General features: G+C 38.9%; 1 protein-coding gene across 1 annotated transcript in view; it reads right to left on the bottom strand.

Annotated features, from left to right (window-relative positions):
• LOC139150228 (apoptosis-stimulating of p53 protein 1-like) overlaps positions 1-21,862 on the bottom strand; it is a 38,099-nt gene that overhangs the window by 11,615 nt on the left and 4,622 nt on the right. The window contains 1 exon segment of the mRNA XM_070722464.1: positions 21,107-21,165. Within this exon segment, the coding sequence (XP_070578565.1) occupies positions 21,107-21,165 (59 nt within the window).

Genomic DNA, 21,862 nt, shown 5'->3' with positions numbered 1-21,862 from the left:
AATATCCTACATACAGGAATGCCATGCTGTAATGATACTGGGAAAACATGCACATTTCTCTTATTCAGTTTACTTATATAGTTTTTTCACCATTATCATGAGTTTTTCCATGATAAAATAAGAATTGTATTGGGTAATAGGGTATGTGATAACAACGCATTTGTACTGGAGCAGGTAGACTTTCTTCTCTCCCACTACAATGACCTGACAGACAAACTAGAGTTTGAAATATGTGTTTATGTACAGTCTACTTCAGTGCTTGAGTGTTGAGAAAATATGGCAAAACAAGAATTGATAAGAGTGTTAACACCAACCATAGACTACTGTCTATGCACCGACCATACAGCATTGGACCAAGCACGATACACTGTATATGATAAATCAATACCTGCAAAAGTTTGATATTGTACGTGTACAACACACACACAAAGCTGTGAATTACTGGCAGTTTGGAAAACCTTTGAAAAAGTCGTCAAGATATGCAAAGCAGTTTTCTAACCAAGTACAGAAATGTTGAAACAGTTACAATATAATACCTCTGCTGTCTGCCCCGTTTGGCCAGGCTGAGGATCAGGGTCGAGATGTCGTTCCAGCTGACTTTTCACGTATTGTAAAGCATGCAGCTCGGCATCACTCATGCCAAATACAATTGAATCATCCATGATTAATCTCCGTCTCCTGGTCACATTTGTCCAGTTGAACACATTTCATGGAGCAGAAGAACACCCAGCAGCGATCAGAAGACTCACAAAGCTACCTAAGAGTTGACAAACAGCAACCTTCCTTTGCTACCATTACTATGTCTCCTGTCCTTTCCATGTATGTAAATGAAGACTTTTGTTCATGATGGAAACAATAGGCTGTACGTATTAGAGGCAACCAACCACTGCTCAGACAGAATACACTGTTTTGACGTACACCATTTATCCTCTGAAAACATTGATTACGCTGTACTGTAAGATGATTAGTGACAGCATGTCACATGATAAAATTCATAGTGCATGAGAATAAATCATATTTACTCTGACTAAATGCCAATACCAGTTTGTTACTTAGATTGACAGTCTTCACCTTGTCATGACTATACTTACAGATAGCAGCAGAATGCCCTTATGAGCTTTCAGATCTAAGGTACAGTTACATGTAAATAAAACATTGTTTGTATAATGGGGACATCACCATGTACTGGCACAGTAATGAAAAGTAGCCCCTTTCTCATTAGAAGTTCAAAGATAGAGAAACTCAATTTTCTTAAAACTTTTGAAGAGGAAGTGTGCCACTTACAGAAGTCTGCCTACGTAAAGTCCAACAGCCTTGTGCTATGATTCAGCCTTACGTTTTCACTTATGCATCACGATACACTATGTAATGGACCGAGGATGAAACTGCTTATGGTGTGATGTCAAAAGAACTCACAGATGAAATATTCTTACAATGGTCCCGAAAGTTCACAGGCAGCCGGCAATAACGTAACAGTTCCATTCATAACATCAGGCACGGAAAAGAAACATGTACATTGCTGTCCCATCTCCATGGTAACAACCATGCCTTTAAGTCACAGGCTATTGTCCCCTATTGAAATAAACTTTTGTGCAAGTCCAGTTACTATTTTGTTGTTGTTATGAAGGGGTTCTGTTTACCCTAATAACAGACAATTACAAAATCTGCTGAAGTGAATCAGCTTTCCATAGTAACACATGTCAAAGCTAAACAATGTCAAATGGGTTCTTTAACACTGTCATGCTAACTTGGCTATTGCCCGGTTTCAATGCATGAGTTGAAATACACCCTCTATAGCCAAGTCTTTATGCAGCATTTCAATGAGGATATAAAAAAGCACTTAGGAAATTCTTCTACATGCACACAAATTTGTATCGGCTGGGGCATTTTCAAGACACCGAGGTATTTACTCTAACTACAGGATCCAAATGGCATATCTTCTACACCCACTCACTGGGATATTAGTGAAGATGTAAAAAGCACCATAGTATATATACATCTTGTGATTCAAATGCAAATTATTTTGCTAGCATAGCTGACGCTGAAACTTGAGGATTTGTATAAATTTGGAAGGGCTTGATGAAATGTTTCAGCAACAAAAAACAGTACTTTTTTGTGTATATGTTCAAATAAACAAGCTAAAACATGCATGCTATTCTACACATGATAATAACAATGACCCGGTATATTACATGTAACATACAGTACAGTGTGTTTTCCAGACAGACTTTACTGGTCTGTGAAAACCAATTTACCTCATACCAAATTCCAACCCCAGGAAGGTCATAAAACTGTTTGCTTTGCTTTGATTAATAAGGTCCTTCAATAATTAAAATTTTAGCAAATTAGGCATGGTCCCATTATGGCCCCCCTGACAGTATTAACTTACTGTCTAAATTTAGCATGTGATGTTGTAGTCATGTTGATGGAGCGAGGGCAACGAAACCGAATACCAGAAATACAGGAACAGCCAATTGGCCTCAACAGCTGACACTCATAAATCATACTAAAATTAAAACTGGTCTTAGTCACTGAGATGGATTCCATCCTATTTGCAAACAACTTAGGAGATAGTGCTTCCTTGAGAGAGTGATTTGTCTGGTATTGAGTGTCAATTAAATTCTAACCAAGCTAATGAAGTGTACAAAGCTTGGCCTTTCGCTTTCAAAGCATTGTCAAAATCATCCAATTCAGGAGACATGTTGACTGATTGAAACCACTCTGAGCCCCCTCCAATCGATCTTTTTTCTTCAGTCTTGATCATGACATATCATTGGTCCATGTCCAATTCCAAAACCAAATTTTGAAGCACGGTACCGTAGAATAATTTACAGATGAGAAAGAAAAAACATTTCTGGCTGCATCATAGTTTCTAAACAACTTTTTAAACTACCTCGTCTGTTTGTCTTCATGGAATAATAAATTATGAAGCTTATGTACCACAATTTTGTCTTGGTTTGCTATTATGGTACTGCATTATGATTATGCCAAACAGAAGAGAGCAATTTTCCAATGAACTACTTCACTGCTTTGCAGTTTGCCCTAAAGTCTATATCAATCACAATGTGTATAATATTTACAAATTTGAATATTGACAAAGGGTTTCACCAGTCAGAAGGGCATGTATAACTGTACAGCGCCTGAGGTCAGGAGGTAAAATTATTCATCAAACGTGCCTAAAATTATTCCCTGTCACAAACTGGACAGTGTTTGTGACAAAAGGAAGAAATGGCCGGAGGGGTAATCTTCTCATGTACGACCCAGTCAATACAGCAGTGTAATAGAACAAGAAAACTGTACGACTGGTTATTGTATCCTCTTTGCCAACAATGAAATTATTGATTAGAAGGAGGCACACATAACCAGCTGTTCTAGATATAGACACAAGTAAGTGTAACCAGGCCTGTGAACATTTGTGTTTAAAGAATTCCTGTAGAAATAGCATCACTATCAACCTTTAGTGTTTAATGTTGATCCACCAAAACAACAGAGTTCTATGTCGGCTTTTTTCACCCTAAAACCAGTTTTCTGCGGTACCATCACAAAAGGAGAGATTACATGGTTTCTTGCACACTCAAGGTTACCAACTTGCAATCAATATGTTATAAGAGTCAGTCTGCTTGTAGCTGTACAATTATCCCTTTTCAGTCGGAATTAAAGAGAAACCCACGCTTTCTATCTTTCAAACCTTGGCTTAACCACAATGCGTACAAGCAAACCGTGGTCTTTGTAACTAGCGTTGAATGATTTGTTTGTGTTATATCCTTTAGTCCCACTTCGACTGCAGCTGTGGCTGGGTATTGTTATCTCTAGATCCAGTGAGCTCATGCTGCATGTTAATATGAGCTGACAATAGCAATCCTAGACACAGAGACAATATTCTGGTTTACCCCACCTATTCTTCCGATTAAAGGTTCTGTGTTTCACTTGGCACCTCACTTGCTGACATACCCATGGTGAGGAGTTTGAATGACAATACAAACTGTCATATCTCTTCTGGTAAAATACATGGGAGATTGACAGTGTGTTTATGGTATTCCATCTTCCAAAGACAAACTGTTGATATTATAATATTTTTGGGCCCGATGCCGCATGCGTACCATCTTGCAAAGCTCACTAAGGGGTAGTCTCACACAAAGTGTGAATAAGTAGATGAAGTACAAAAGGAAACAAGATATAGCAAAAGCTCTCTACGTCTAAAACTGTGAAATTTCTATTTATCCTTTTATAAATCAGGGATAGTCAGTGGTCAAAGGGGACATTCTTTTGTCATGAATAGACATACCAATAAGATTAAAACAGGTCCAGTGAAATAAAGTGTAGTATCTGTTCATCCATTCTGATGGTGTTTGGGCATTTAGAGTCCAACACAAACCATATAAATACTACACTGACTGAAATAGTTTCAGCAACGATGACTACAATATATTATAACTCTGCTTCAAATTTAACTTGTACTTCAAATGCAGTCTATCAATGTTTCAAAGAACAGCTGCCATTTATGTGGTTCATAATGGTTGTTGTAAACTGTATATATTTCAATTTCTGCTGAGTGTGGTTCAGTTTACAAGGCTGTTCTATGACTGCCTTGCCTGATTTTCCATACATATGAAACTCTGGGTTCTATCATTACAGTAGCTGTTCATCCATACAAGTGAACAGGAAAGGGGGTAAGGAAAGATGCCGGAAAAAAATTGAATTGGGAATACAGCAGAAGGCCTGCCAGAAGACTTGGGTGACATATAATTACTCCACAATGTCATGGAAAGTGAATGCCATAAGAAATGGTTTGTAATTGCGAGGTGTTACTTTACATAACTGGCATGAATAGGATAACTCTAAAATCACATTACGGTACACTTTGAGGGGATGATGGGGGATTTGTATGCTGTTAAACACGGCAACAAATGAATTTTTCTCCCATACGAAGTGCATGTTGAGTAATGTGGGTGGCCTTGTTGTGTTTGGAGGTTGTCTCAATGTTTTGCAGAGGTAGCTGAACCATGAAAGAGTATGGTTCATTTCTGGAGTATTGCATACCATGTGAAAATCATTCTACTGGGATTAAAGAAGAAAATATCTTGGTTTTCAAGGCTGGAATCTAAAGCCCTCATTCATGCATTTGTGTGTTAGCAACGATGATCATACAGGGGATCAACATGCACATTATTTCAAAAATTGATATTGTGAGATCTGGAGAATTTCCTGACAGCATTAAATAATTATTGAGGATTTTACCATTGGAGACAAATCTTCAGTTAAATAACATTGCAATATTAAAAATTTTGCTCGGTGCTTGCAGGATACTCAAATGAAATGTTAATATTCCTTAGATTTTGCCTGCTGCATGCACATATTTTGAAGGTTGACCAGGACTCTCAAAAAGAAAATACTCATGAAAAGGGATGATGTACAACTTATGTGGCTGTACAAATGGCTGAAAAGGAAAATCTTGAACAGTTTGCCATTTGCAAACTACTTCATGGCGACTGATGTTGATAGAGCAGGGTTCAAAAGATACGCTGCTTTTCCCGGGTTGATCTGACACACTCATGGTACGATGTGTTTATGACTATAAACAGAAGCTGCTGGCCTAGATTTATAAGTCTACAGTCCAGTACTGCTTGTAATCATCAATAACATACTATAGACAATCCATTCTTCTCACCATGTGAGTGCACTCATCATAGCCAGCCATTTAGTTTGCAAACATGCCAAGATTTGCTATTGATCCAACCCTGGTAATTTGTTGGTTTGTATAACAGGTTCCTCGTACCCACTGTTTACACTTAAAATACAGGATTGACTAATCTACATTTACATGAGTTGACTTTTAGTGGCTTATTTTGATTTTAGAGAAGTGATACGGAAATAGTTATCATGTGATAAGAACCATTTCAAAGGTTACCTCAGAGATTTCTCTGTTTGCAAATATATCAACTTCCAGTGGACCCACTTGATATTCCAAACGATCTCAATCTTTAAATCTTTACTGTGTAGGACTGTGGTATGCTCACTTATCTTACAATCATAGCTGGGTGTATTAACACAACTGTTCATATCCATGTCTGAAAGACTTGATATTTTTGTGATGTGAGGCTTCATACATGAAGTATTAATACAGCGTACATGAAGCATTAATACAGATTTATAATAACGTTAACCTGTCATCTGTATCGGAGTGAGTCAAATCCATAAATATAATAATACCACCATCCATGGTCCCTCAACCACATAACTGATGTCAAGAAATATCCTCCTTATTTTGGTACACTATGACACTTCTCTGTTTTCCTAACTTCAAAAAAAGGTAAAAATTTAAATGTGAGCGACTGGCCTGCCATAAAATACTCTACTTTGTGAACTGTGGTGCCACTGAAAATTCCTCTGCAAGCTGGTGTGCCTTTGGACTGATGAGTAAACCAGCTGTAGCTCATCAGTTTAACCTGCAACTAACTAAAATACCAAATCAGGAATTCTCCATTGGTATGTATGTGCAAGTCTGAAATGCTATCATTATCATTTATTTTTAAATGGCATACTTTTGGAACGCACAGTTATCAACATCTCTCTTTGGCTGGCTGTTTAGAAATTAAACACCATACTGCATGTACACTGTACTAGGACAAGGAAGACTCCTTCAATTTTGAGCTATTAATGTCAAAACTTGACATCAATGTCCTTGATTCTATGTTACCATTCACAAACTTTTCCAAATTTGCTCAAAAGTGTCAGAGTGACAAATTTCCCTGAAGCTGATTGAAGGAGTCATGCTTTACATCCATGCTCTGTCTACAAAAGTAAAACACATGAAGCCTTGTGTTTAGCAGAAAGCTATAACATAAGGCAATGGTACTTGAGTAGTATGCTCTTCAGTTCAAAGTAGGCAATCATCTGAAGTTTGCACTTTACCATCTCAGCTGCCAATGGTGTCTTTTCAGTACAGCAATTGTAACAATAATTATCATATGTTGATTTTCAAATTAAGTTGTCCAACTAGATTTTTTATAACAGCAGGCAAAGATATTTAGAAGTTATTCTCTGATATACACTCTCTATTGAAATTTGCTACAATCAGAAGGACACACTACCCTGCAATATCAATGTTACAGTACATTTACCAATGATTTTGACGATGAGATACAGCTGGATATTGATACACTACCTAATTAGGTTTGTCAGTTTGCTCGAGAATTTACCCTTTTAGTGGTCAACTTTTACAACTCTGCGCCAACATCAGACAGACTAAAAACAGCAGGTGATGCAGCAAGATGTCTGTAAACTAATTTACAGCAGCTATCAGTTTCAATGGTGACACACACAGAGACTGGTTGCCAAGTTTTACAAGCAGTTCAAATTCACGGAGAGGTGGTAAAAGAACGACGTTACTGCAAATTTAGACTCAGAGGACAGTGTTCTTTGTAGTTGAATATCAATAAAGTTCATGACTTCAAAAATAATAGAGTGATGTGTAAAATGAACAAACTTTACTTTGAACTGCTTGTAAAACTTGGCAACCAGTCTCTCTGTGTGTGTCACCATTGAAACTGATAGCTGCTGTAAGATATAAACATACTACATAGTAAATTAGTTTATAGACATCTTGCTGCGTCACCTGCTGTTTAGTCTGTCTGATGTTGGCGCAAAGTTGTAAAAGTTGACCACTAAAAGGGTAAATTCGCGAGCAAACTGACAAACCTAATTAGGTAGTGTATCAATATCCAGCTGTATCTCATCGTCAAAATCATTGGTAAATGTACTGTAAGTGGTGATATTTATTTGTAAGATAACATGACCTGGACAACAAAAATTTGTGATTGGCCCAATCTAACAACTTTTTCTAGAACTTGCACCAGTCCTATGGTTTGATGTTACACTTTCAAAGGTAATAGAACTTTGTTTCGGTGGATACGACAACAAACCTTCCTTTTGACATTACCTGTGTAGCAAACACCACTGAGACCCGACTTGCTACTGCAAGTTCATGTTACCAAGTTATACAGAGCCGCTGCTGGTAATGTACACCGGAGGACGGCCGTGGCGGCTTTGGTCAAAGGGAAATGTTGCTGGGGCTACACATGTATCAGTTTCCAAGTAGAAAGCTTGTCATTAGGCCAAAAAAAAAAAAAAGCTGTTCAACGGGCGGGATGACTTCAAAGTTGGGTAGGTAGGTCGGATTTTTTTTTTTTTTTGAATTTATTTTTTTTTGGTTTTGAATTATTTTTTTTTGGTTTTTCTTAAACAGAACATATAATATAAACACTTTTTGTGTGTTTCATGCTTTTTCTTAGTCACATAACATATATTGGATATGTTGTTTAGTACGTTCATGATTTTTTCAATTTTTATTAACATGGGTTGGTTGTCTCACAACAGCTTCTTTGCCTTCACTTCTACAGTTCAATCTACAGGTGCCGCCAACAGGTAAATTTCATGAATTTCTCAAAATCATCACAAAACCCTGTTTTGAAGGCTGATATACCGATTTTCTTATTTTTGACCCAGACCGAAAATTTGGAGGGGAAAGTTAGAGCTGTTCGTAACTGCCCTCCCACTGGTATACACTGAAAATGTGCTCTCCCACTGAATTTTGATGCCCACTGCCCTCCGGTATCTACAGTCTGCCCGCTCCCCACTCCTCACAACAATTCAAGCTCCCCGCTGCCCTCTCCCCACTACTGAAATTCCCATTGCCAACTAGATGCCCACTAGGCAACCCAGATCAACACAAAACCATGCAAGCAGTTAGCAGTATACCTTGGAACATTGCCCCCCCTCTAGTTAGGTTCTATTAAGCACGCAGCTTTCCCCTCCCTCAAAGTATTTTCCGGTGCCCACTGTCAAAAATGTTCTCCCTGCCTGCTGAAAGTAATGAAATTTCTTCCCCGCCTACAATAAATATCGATATTTTCTCCCCTCCGCTCATTAGTTTTGAAATCTGCCCGCCACTGAAAAACTTCGCACGAACACCTTTTTGCACGAACAGCTTCGTTGGCGGCACCTGAATCTAACGGAGCCAATTTCTGTGTTGGTGTCACCAGCCATATGAGCACGGTGCATTCCAACCAAAACTCGCGACTCAGAAACTGACGGATCAGCCCGGGAATGTCCGGGGGTGACGTCGTCGAACGAGGGAGCGAAATTAGACCATTCTTCCTGTGTCCAAGTCAACAAATGTCACAAGGTTGACTCCTTGTGCATTCTCGACAACGGAAACACAAATCATGTCCGTCCTGCAGTGAGAACTGCTGCTTACAATCACACGTTCGATAGGAGAAAGCCATGACGAAAATCGGAACGAGTGATAACTCAAAGAACAATAAAGAATTTTCAAGGAACACTGAAAATAGGAACACTAGAAAATATAGACTGTACAACCAGTTGGACGTTAAATAAACGCCGGTGAAACAATACAGTACAGAGTGTCTAAGCTATACGGAACACGTGGCGTAATAGTTTATTTTCCACGGCGTTAACCCTGCCCTTCACCTTGACCAAATGTTTGTGATGCGCTTCCACCTTTACTCTTCAAATCATAGCCTGTATCAATCTCACTCAAGTCAATGTCATCGAAAATGTGAAGGTCATTCATCTTACAGACAGATGTTCACTGAATAACATCTCCGCGTTTCTTCAGATTCGTAAAGATTTCGGGGGAAAAAAAAAGAAAAATGTGGAGTGGTCCAAATATGGGTCGGTCGGGCCCGTTGAACAGATAATTTTTTTTTCTCGCCTTATAGGGAAACTGCATGTGTACAGTGTATTAGTCCACAGGAAACAGTCTGACTTGGAGCATGCAATTAAATCATCCCATATTGAGCTTCATAATATCTAAAAATACACAGTTTTTTTGAAGTGGATAGGAAGGGACGGCTCAGACAGCATTCATTGGACGGCTCTTCATTGAGTCTCTCAGACAAATGATTTTGTACTTTAGACTGGGTGGGAGAGTCGTCTACACTCCAACTATGGAATCAATTAAGCCTGCAAACTGCTGTTTTCACGCTATAAACATAGTCTTTGGTAAACCAGACAGGAAATAAAGTGTTTGGCTTATCTCTTGTGGTGATTTCCTCTGACATAAAGGAAAAACGTCTGTAGAGTCGAATCCTGGTTTTTAATAGACACTACCAAGGGAAAGTTTTTGAGACGCTCTGTACTCCTAATCAAAACAAGTCTACAAAACTGCTTTGTAAGTAAAGCCAAAATGATCCAGTATGAGGTCAAGTAGACCCTGCATTCTTCATGGGTGTGATTCATATCAAAGCCACAGCCTGGTACCACCAATGCCAAAAAGCTATCTTTCAAGCCTGTCCTTTAAAGGCTTCAAAAGGGAAACTGTGCTAAGTAGCCTTAAAGCTTTCACATGGCTACAACTTGGAATGGAAACTTTCTCTACTCTGCGATGGACATAAATCACTTTCAGGAAAGATTGGGAAGCTGTATCATTTGTCTTGAATTGAAATTACAGATATGTACTTCCTCCATTATCTCTACTTCATGGTGACTTCCACTTTCAATTTCACCACGTTTTTTCAATTGACTCTTGTTAGGGAACTGAAGGGTGAACATCATGTGAAAACATAATGAAATTGTTACGCATGATGAAACAACTGGAAAGAGAAGAACAATTCAGATGGAGTGCAGAAGCTGATCAGATTATTTACATAGAGTGTGATGTATCAATCTTTCATCACTAGGTCATCCTTTGGCGCCAATTTTCTGCTCACCGCTTTTCAAACAGATGAACACACTTACCATTCTCCTATGCCATACAGCAGCAGTCGCCATGGTTATTGCTTAAAATTATCCAAGTTTTGGGGGGTTAAATATGTGGAATCCTACAACAGCAAAGGCAGCAAGCGGACAGGTTTTCAAAAGTACTGCTAACACACACAAGACACCCAGTAGACTGACTGATCTCTTCGACTGGGGGCTGAGATGGTATGTGCCTGTACCAGATATCAGGGGTATTGAATTTCACCACCACATATGCCTGCTGTTTATTCCGAAGAAGAAGTCGTAAGTCAATAACAGATCGGAGGCTGTCAGACGGCGCTGTCACCAATCCTTCCTTCAGAATAACCAAAGTGGTTACTATATCCAAACCACTCAAGCCTATCTTTTGCCATAAAATATAATGACCTATAACCTTCAGAGGTTTGCCCTTTGACATTTTACCAGTAGCTTGGACACATTACAAATGATTCAGAGAAGATATAACGGTATCACTCTCCATCTCAAGTTAAACCTTATTTCCTCCTGGCTGAGGTAAACATTAATAACGGGCCCTTTGGATATTCAAGCACCTTTTTTATGATCGTAAACAAACTACTATTCCTGGAGTCATCAAATTATCTATGTCCACTTCAAAGGGCTCAGATAACCACCGCATAAAGCATAAAAACAGAAACGGCAAAATGAAATTTTATGGCTCATACCAAACACAATGATGTTGCTTACTACATCCGTGTATTTGTGGAAAATGTCCGTTACTTTTCTATTATCTGGACGGCGCCAAGATTATTGGTAAGGGGTGGAGTCTGCTTGTATGGCTCAGTGACAGCTATACAAAAACCAACAATGCACATAGAAAACGGGAATTGAAAATGAGAAAAAGATTTGAGTCCCTGTGCTCACTATCAAAACCCGGTAAAATACAACTAATTTGTAACAATGAATAGACTTTTTTCAGATAGCCTTCCCGATCAAAAAGTGCTTCCGCCTCGCTACATGTTCATAAAACTGTCAGCTACTTATTTCAGAAGAGTTTGTTGTAAATTTGAACATTTAGCTGTTATGATCAAAGTCTTCTGACTTCAACAGTAAGCGTTCATGTCACTACACTGCTATTTTTTGTACTACTCCAACTTGTGAAATGATTTACGTGGACAGAGGGGACCCTAAGTGATACCTACATGCCAAGCATATCATATTTATGAAATACATTTGGGCAAAGAATGACTCCAGACGTCAGAAGTCAAGCCACATGGGAGGTATGTAAGACCCCGAAAATAGACAAAGTGAGCGTCAAAGTGCTCGATCGAGCACTTTGTGAAAAATGACAAACTGAGCGTCAAACTGAGCGTCAAACCGAGCGATCGAGCACTTTGTGGAAAATGTTAAACTGAGCGTCAAAGTCAGCGTCAAACTGAGCGGGGCATGATGGCGCCTCCAACGATAGGATGTGGTATAATTAATTTTGCCATCAGCTGTGAGATCGCGTCCCGCCAGGTCGATGTTATACATTCACTATGGCGGTACCCAACGAACTCCGTTCGTCGTTAATCCCGCCTGATGATTTGGCATGAGTTGACATTTCCTGTTACTGTTGCCCTGTTTCGGGTAGATAATCTTTCCGAACAGATTTCGCTTCATGGCCATGACAATTATCATTTTTATACCAGGATTACCGCTGCTCAGAGACTGAATATTCATGAGAAAGTCATTTTACCACGGACTGGAAGTGAAACATTCACACCTCTTCCACTCCTAACGATCGCGGTAATACCGCAGGCATAACGGTATACCGTATGGCATGAACGGCTACAGTTTGCAGTATTTTTTTTTTTTTTTTTTTGAGAGAGAGAGAGAGAGAGAGAGAGAGAGAGAGAGAGAGAGAGCGAGCATGTACGTCTTGGTCAAATAAACTAGTACGTTGTCACTGTTGTGTATGTTCACTTCCGTCTGTAAAATATTGCAAACTAAATACCTAACAAAAAGGTGCAATTCATGAACACCCCTAACATGTCTTAGGTGTAATCGATGTCAAATAATAGTTGACGATTTATCAAATGTAACGTTCAAGTTAATTACGACACCCAAATTTTGTTCAATTTGTGCGAGATCGGGAAGTAAAACTCTGGTCATACATCGGTTGTAGAGCCATTCCATGATAGCAAATATCGACATCGCGTCTGGGGACAATTTGTCGGGTCTATTTTTTATCTATATTTGATAGCAGCATGAATGTCCTTGTACTCAATAAAGAAGGCACTGAAATTACCAGTTAAAATTGGCTAACTACTACGATGGATGGGTTGCGACGTTTCAGCCACATCGTTCACCCCCTACGTAACAGCCTATCACCGACCCGACATGCGAACATCCGGGTAGGCGAAGTTTATTCCTTAAATTTATGTCATTTTGATATTTATACGCCTACAGACTTGAAGCAAGTTTACGATCAAGTTTATCATCACTTCATAAACACGTTCAATAAAGAAAGCATTCTGCTATAAAGCTCGTGTCAATAAAATATGCTGCTGGTATAATTGTTTTGAAGTCCGAAGCTCTGCATTCAAGATTACAGTATGGTAGGTATTGTTTGATCTTTGAGCAAACAGAACGATGAATGTAAGCAAGGAATAAACTAGAAATATTTATGTGTTTATCACACGACACCAATGTTATGTCTTGTGTTGATAGCATTGTAGTTTTTTTACAGAGTGATAGAGATATTGCAAATCTAGTTGGCGCGATCACCATGAAATAATCAAGAAAAATATAAATTGACCGACATATCTACATAGTTTACGGCTCTGCACGCATCGATAACCATAGTCGCAACGGGGCCTGGGGTATGTGCCGCTACGGACCACGCTTCTCTAGATAAAAATCGCTCTGCATTTTGATGACTTTGAATGATTGTGTCTGTGCCAGGACTATTGTGGCTGCACAGTAAAATTTCAAAGATCATTTCTGCGCTGATCGCCATAAAATGCCGACGTATTGTCAAGCGACGCCGCTCACCGGTACCATTTTTTGTATATCCATGACGGTGATTTTTCCCAACAAAATTTTTGGGGGAGATTTTACCAATTTTCATGAATTTTCCTGTCATTTTTTATAATTATACACTGTTTAAGTGTATGAAGAGAGTGTACGCGTTAGCATATAGTTGTATCGGGCCAAGTAATGATAGTGTCCTTGTAGCGTTTCTTATGACATCTACGTTACGCTTGAAACATTAACAACAACACAACAGTTATGTTCGTTGAATTGTATTGGTCAACAACAACAACACGACTAATAAACATAAACAACAATACAAACAACAACAACAACAACAACAACAACAACAACAACAACCAGACTTCTGGGATCCCTATGCTCAGAGGGTTGAGCCCACTGCAGCACTGAAAATTCCGTGAACTTGATTTGTTTGAAGTCCTGTCAGCGAGGCTAAACTTGACTGACGTACAGTTCGCGTACGTTCAATAATGATTCTACATAAATCAGACTTGTTATCCAAAGACTCTTGATGTTGAAAGGTCAATTTAGACGTTGCCTGAATAAACACATTGTCTGGAAATCGTTTGCTGAACGTGACACTCTATGCGATGATCGTTTTTTGGACGTGGGATTCTGTGCATGTGATGACCGTGATTTTCTATCCATTTGACATCACGATTGCCGAACAATGTCTTATCATGACAAATGTTTCAGAATTAAAGCAATGTGAAAGAACATCTTTCACCCGAAAAAATGAAAGTTACAGTAATTTTTTCGGCTTCAGGCGTAAGCTTATGATTGGCTCAAAACTTTTCAGTCTCAGTCAACACATAGAGAAGGACGTAATTTGACCTCGCTCTGCCTGCCATTTGTCAACTCCCGTACATGCACACTACAGATAGTGATTGACATTGCTCCATCGAGGTCCGTCAACTGCAGGACCTTGACTCCTATCTCTTATTCTTTTTGACTACGAAGAGTAAACTGTAATTAATTGTAATTATGACACCAATATTGCGCGCATCATCGTAAACACGTTTTTATTAGCCGACTGGCAAATCGTGTACTATCCAGTACGCGCTAACTGAGCACCCATCATGCAAGCTATATTTCGCATATTCGCTACGTTTTAGCACTCTTACTAAGTTCAACGCTCAGTTCTTTTTTTCGCCCGGTTTGACGCTTGCTTCGTATTCAACGCTGTTCGTCACTCTGTCAGTTTCCAACGCTCAGTTCGACGCTCAGTTCGACGCTCACTTTGCCATTTCCAACGCTCAGTTCGACGCTCACTTTGTCATTTTCCACGCTCAGTTTGACGCTCAGTTTGACGCTCACTTTTTCGAATTTGGGACCCTTACATACCTGCACATGGACAGTTATCTCCTTCTGGAAAACATTAAACAAGAGTTAAAAATGCATAAAGCTATTCTGAGAGGAAAAAGGAATGTCATTCTGATATTTGAACATTTTATTCAAATTATCATATTTTGACTATAGTATTGTGCAGGTAAGTTTTCTGCTCCACAACACACAACATTTTAATGATAATCTAACACTTATCTGGATCATAAAAAGAGTTCATTCTTGATAAGAGTGTGCTTAAGGTAGTATGCGCCTTGAAAGTGAAAGACTTAAACTTTTGCTCAAACTCTCCTTGAGGAATCTTTCAACCATTCTCTTTCAAAATGAAGAATAAAAATCCGGAGTCACGTCAAATTTTGCTACTAGAGCAACAAATTACCCATGATTTACCGATATTTAAAATTAAAAATGGCAGCCATCCCTGTGTTAACTCTACGAAGAAAAATAAAATTTTAGATTTTTGAGAGACTAAGAGGGTGAAAAGTTTTCTTACACCAAGAGCTTTAAAATGAACCCCCACAAGTTGTAGGTAAGAAAAGAATTGTAAAAGTTTGAGAGTCCAAATATCTGTCCCCGAGGCACATCCTACCTTAATACATGTACATGCCAGGAAACAAAAAATTTGGAATGAAACAATTCAAAATAAACTGTACACAACTAAGCTCTACCCATCTTTCCAGCAATAATTACTGTTGTCACAGCCGTGAGTCATACAACACGCATGCTTGAAGTAGTGAATGCTTTAGTCGTATGTTGCAAACGGTGACCCCACCATCTTTGACTTTTTTGACTTCGAGGTTGAAAATGCAGGACTGTCCAATTGGATCTCATTCTTAAACAACTGCTTTAAGCCATGGGAAATGGCAAACCAATCTGCAAGTTTTAATTAAAATTCACCGAGGGTAGACTTCTATAAAGACTCTTGCATGTCAGCTGACAATCAAAAGATTAGTTGTGTTATTTCAACACTGGACCCATGGCCTCACCTTACAAAGTGTTTCAGTGTTTCCCCAGCATTGGCTGAACTGCTTCCATTACCTCAAGGAATCACCTATTGAATCACATATTAGGTAGGCTGGCATGCACAAAGTATGTTTGTCTGTGTCTGTTACTGTTTTTTTTTTCTCGGTCTCCCCAAGTCTCTCCCTCTCTAAATGCCCTGCAGGAATTTGCACCTTGACAACGTACTGTTGTAGAAATCACACTTTCCTGACCTGGGTACAGTACGCATCGGAATGTCTACTGATCCACTTGCAGTGTTAAAATGCATTTTGTTTGAGTTTACCACGTCATCTGTTTGAACCAAAGCACAAAACTAACTTGCTCAACACCACAGATTTAGTGGCACCACATGGCTACATTTAAATTTCTTGAACAAAGCTCCTTGGTTCAGTGGATACAAGATTATTGTCTAGCAGACTGCTGGTCAATCAAGGTCATCACCTTGTGGTAAAATATGGCAACTTTAACAAGGCTTGGTATTTACCAAATCAAGAACCATTCAACTGACCACATTCCATCCTACCACTATAGTTTTTTGAACGCAAAAAATATTTGGAAGTCTCACAAAATACAAACCATGTGCTGAATGGGACTAGAGCTGTAAAGAAATCATAATACTGCATGACATAATGTGTAACATGTGGGTACACATTCTTTCCTTTTATTCAGGAGATTGTGATTCACGATAAACATCTCTATAAGTAAGTCATATTTCAGCTCAAGTTAGAGTCGTGTTTGAATAATTGATGCTGAACCTGTTGATAGCTATGGAGGAATGATTAATGACTTTGCCTAGGCTGTAACTCACAAATTGAGTGACAATGGAGACAAATATGAACAGTTAGACATTACAAGTGATCCCGGATAGAGGGTTATGCGTAATTTAGAAACTGAGTGGGGGCTACTAATCAACACAGAGTTAGCCAGTGAGGTATGATACACCTGTCGTGGCTATTAAACCTAATCTCAAACACGCTGTACATGATTAATTCACAAAACGAGATCCACTCAAAAATGCTGTGGGAAACTAAAAAGTTGGTTCCATGGCACTTTTAATATGTACCTGTTGAAACATGGTCCTAATGGTCCTATTGCTAAATGTCATTCATGAATGGCTCTACTGTAAATCAGAAAGGCCTCTTGAACTTCACAGATAGTCACTCAATTTACCTATGTAGTCTGTGTAATATCCTGCCAGAGATTATGTGTGTTTTCACTTTGACCAAAGAAAGGAACTTTTCAGCTTGGATTAGAATTTCCCGTAGCAAAAAGTAGTACATGATTTCACACAAAGACTTGCGGTATGAACCGCTGTGAAGCCTTGTAAAAGCCATTGTGTTGTTGTAAGTGACAACATTCATAGACATTTACCTACCATTGATAGGAGTGGTGGATAGGAGTGGTGGAGGACGATAAGATTGCGTGCTCATAATGTTTAAACCATAACAAACATACAGCATGTACAGAGAGGTAGCAAATGAAACATGTAAACTGGGGACACCGCTTTTTCATGATTGGTGTCTTCAAGATCACCGAAGCTTGTGCGAAACCCAAACAACACAACAAACAGTCCAGAGTGAACTCTGTATCTGTACTACTCATAGGTTTATGGCTGGACACAAGCTCATAAAACTTGACATCTTGGAGTCAATATAGCTGAGTAACTTTTATTGGGGTGATCTATTTCTTGCCACACCTGATTTCAAGAAATAAATACACACCATGAACTATAATGAAACTACATGTGTGTGACTGATCTGCCTTATTTGACCCTCAAGTGTATATTCACTGACAGTGCCGATATGTATTGAGGACAGCCAACATACCACCATGTTCAGCAGACTGTGTGTACTCTGCTGGTATAACCTTGACTAATTTGGTCACTATTTTTTTAACACAGACGTTATACACACAAATGAACAGATACAAACAGTTTCATTCACAGTCAAAAGAATTGTACCCCTAAGTTAAGATTAATGCTTTGACTTGAGGAAGTTAAGACTAGTACAGTACAATCAATCAGAATGCTACCAGCCCATTAAAAAAAGGTGTACAACTTACCCAGTCCCGAATGCCAAAGTAATCCATACTGTTTGCCTAATCTCCCGTCCACCACAATCAGGGAGTTGACTGGAGTTTAAGAAACTATCCCAGCACACCCGAAAAAATCCTACACCCCTGATATCCCATGAGGGTTTGAGGGGGAAGAAAGATAGGCCACAAAATGGAGTGGCAGTCTCACTTGATGGCAAGCACACAAAGGCGGCTGAATAATTAATACGTAAACAGTGAGGGTCAATGACTGGGTGGAAGTGTAAAGGCTACCAATATTGACACATGAGAAGCGCTGAAAGCCAATTGATGTATTCCTTTACCAAGTCAACTGCCTCTGAAAAAAGGAACATGTTTGAACAGCACTACGCAGAAATAACCGAAAATATGCTAGGTCACAGCAGTGTTTTTTGAGACTGGCAGGCCGCATTAAAATCTTTCAAAATTCTCGGCTAGAGGCGAACAAACAGCCTGAGAAAGGTCAGCTGACTAATAGGCAGGTAGATTGACTGGTGATAAACTTTGGAAAGAAACACTTACATTCTAGTGTCATAAAGAAAAACACTGTATCTACTCTACAGAGTTAAACCTCTAATGAGAGAGAACACTCCAAGTCGCTTTGTCATGACTTCCAAACAAACTTTCACTCCCAGTGAGCTGGTGAAAACCAAAAAGATATGCTACAAGGCTGTGTAAGGGACAACTATAATAAATCTTTTTCAGTAGTGGAGGTTCTTTACCTGAGCTGACCTGGGAAATCCATTCGCTGCACCTCAGTTTAAAGCTGGAGAGACAGAGCCAGGACACATTACCTGGCAAATCCAATATATTCTGGGGGCTTTACTGAGTGGAATACAAAACTCTGCCTCGACATGCAGACAGAGTAAACACGGAGGTAAACAGCCAGCAATTGGCTGACACAGGTAAAACAAATCCCTGCACTTATCACCACGCTGTTTTTGCAGAAACATTAGAATGACAATGAGTCCCGTACAAACAGTTATTTGTATCACAGGCTTTTTTGGGGTCTTTTGCAGTGACAGAGAAGATCATGTAAGTTTGACGCAAATCATCATGTCCCTTTGTTTCTTCTTCACCTTCTTTTTTATTCATTCTGAAAGGATTGAGTTCAATGGACCTGCAAGATGAGCCTCTGAAGCCACAGACTTACCCAAGAACAAAAAACAACTTTCAATTTATGTGACTGAATCTTCTGTTTCAAGGAACAATCTTTGTTGTTGTTATTTTTGTCTTCTTTTACACGAATGCAATGAGTTGGAACAGCCGATATGTCAAAAGGTAATCTATGGCTTTGGCATTGTCAAAGGTAGCTCTCTGAATGAAAAGTATCCCTCTAAAATACTCTCTGTATGGATTTTGTTTTCTCTAACTGCCCAACAAGGTTGGATTACCTAATGGGCGCCCAGAGACCAGTTACAATTTGAATTTATTACTATTGAGTAAACTTCAATACACCATGCAGAAATATTTCCTGTTTAACTCTTTGATATACTTTCTTGATAACATATCTGGTCTCGCATACCACGGGTGATATCCTTTCACTGACCAGAAAATTTCCTTTAAGAGGGCAGTCCATACCAAAACCCACAAAACTCGAGTCCCCAGGTGATCGTGTATTTCATACACTGAATATTGTCGGTGTCTGTATCTGTGGAGGCTAAAAAGCATTTCTTTGTTTCCACTGGTGAAATATCCTTCGCTTACATCCTCATAAAACTTTTGAAGTGATCTTTTTGTTGTTCTTTTGGGTGGCAAAAACATGTTCACCGCTGGAGCAAGGTTAGACAAGCACAGGAAAAAGACATTGGTTTTAATGTAAACAGCTAACTTCTAATATGTCTCTGAGTAGCTGGCATAGTTCACTTGCTACTTTCACTCTCCCTTGACACTGTTACAGGATATTTTCAAACAGGAAAGCCAGACAAAAAGTCCTCTGTTCACAAGACAGGAACATATCATTGAAAATATGCTATGATCACTGGTATCAGTTTTGTACCAGTAATAATTTACCAGCAGATTAATTAGACTCTGCGCAGGAAGCATTTTACATAATACAGACGATTCATATCTCTGTTTTCACTGTCAAATGCAATGCTAATTTCATGATTAAAATACCTCAACTGGATGGAGAAATACTGAAATCCTTGGAAGAAGAGGGGATTCAACTGATAAACATATGTCTCGCTAAGTGGAGTTCAATTGAGTCTGGATGTTTCTAATGTAATCATGTGTGCTATGGAAAAAGCCAGGGGGCTATCTGTGGGGTAGTGGCAGTGCCATATCTGTTTCCTTATGGCAAGTGTGACATCTGCTCCTGAGAAACCTACCTGACACCATTAACTATAAATAAAAACACTTGCCACTTTTTAGGGCGAGAAAAAAATTCTTTGAAAAGTGCTCAGAAGCAATCATGCATTCCAAGCTTAAAAGGAACAGTATGAGGGCAGGTGACATTTCAAATTGCCCGGCCTTACTGCAGTGTGATCAATGTTAGTGCACAACAGCCAGGTCACACACAGATGTACAACGGAAAAGCTAAAATGAGCTCTATATGTTCTAATATACACACTTATTAGTACTCAATATAATTCGAAATTGCTTAATTTTGAGTTCAAAACGATAGTAGGATCCTTTTGCCTAATTCAACAGGTTGCATGCTGAGACACTTGGTTTCCAAAGTCTTTCCACTATATATATATATAAAGCACTCTCTTCCAGTATTGCTTTCAATTAAATTCTGAAACATTCCTGTTTTTGAGTTGAATGAATGACTTGCTATAAAAAATTATATTTTGTAAATAAACATGGTCAAATAACACTTTCTGTCAAGCCGAAAAAATGTTTTCCATACAGGCAAACATTGGGCCTTGCAACACAACATCTACCACTGATCACTACACTTTCCCAGCTACCGTGACAAGAAATTGTCACTTACCCTCAAATCTTCTGTCTCATCTATCTCATTGACACCGTTTCTCTTCTTATTTCTTCGACCTGCAAGCAGTGAGAATGCTAAGCATCAGAGAAACGTAAAATCAGACATTTCAAGGACTGTCTTTGACAATTTTCCGAGACAAAAGCACCTTTTTTCCAAGCCAACAGGGAGATTTAGATAATGTAGGTGTCACAAAGACAAGGGCTTTTATCAATACTGTACCGTGTTCAGCTGGAGTCCTTTGTTTGCTGTCCAGCCTGTGTCAGCCCTCTGTGATTTCAAACTACTCATCACATAATGTATACAAGATGGTTTATTTGCTAGTCTCTCAGTGGTTCCAAATTAAAATTCTTCCAATTGAATGGGTTCTAATTAAATTAGAGCTGAGGTGGCCAGTCCAAGATTTAATTGACTTACTTAAAGGGCCAAATGGCGTTGACACAGGTAAAAACTAAAAATAATTATGGAAAACTCAAATCTGCATGGGCCTAAAACGAGTTTTTGTCAAGATGCGTATTGTAAGTAGTAATTGTCCAAAGTGAACTTATCGAAGGCTAGATCAGAGATATCTCCTGTTTATGACACAAAATGAATAAGAAAAACCCAAAATTATCACAAGAAATAACATAATTGAAGTCCACCTCAACAAGGAATATGTATTTCTGTGTCTGCATTTTAAATATTTGAGCCTCTCTACCATCACTGCTCAAACTTCCTAGCTCCTCCAAGTAACCCCATGCAGTTATACTAATTGTG

This window comes from Ptychodera flava, chromosome 14 (genome assembly GCF_041260155.1).
Source record: "Ptychodera flava strain L36383 chromosome 14, AS_Pfla_20210202, whole genome shotgun sequence".
Classification (NCBI taxonomy): Eukaryota; Metazoa; Hemichordata; class Enteropneusta; family Ptychoderidae; genus Ptychodera; species Ptychodera flava.
Note: the sequence above shows the minus strand (reverse complement) of the source record. Positions and strands in the feature narration are given on the sequence as shown.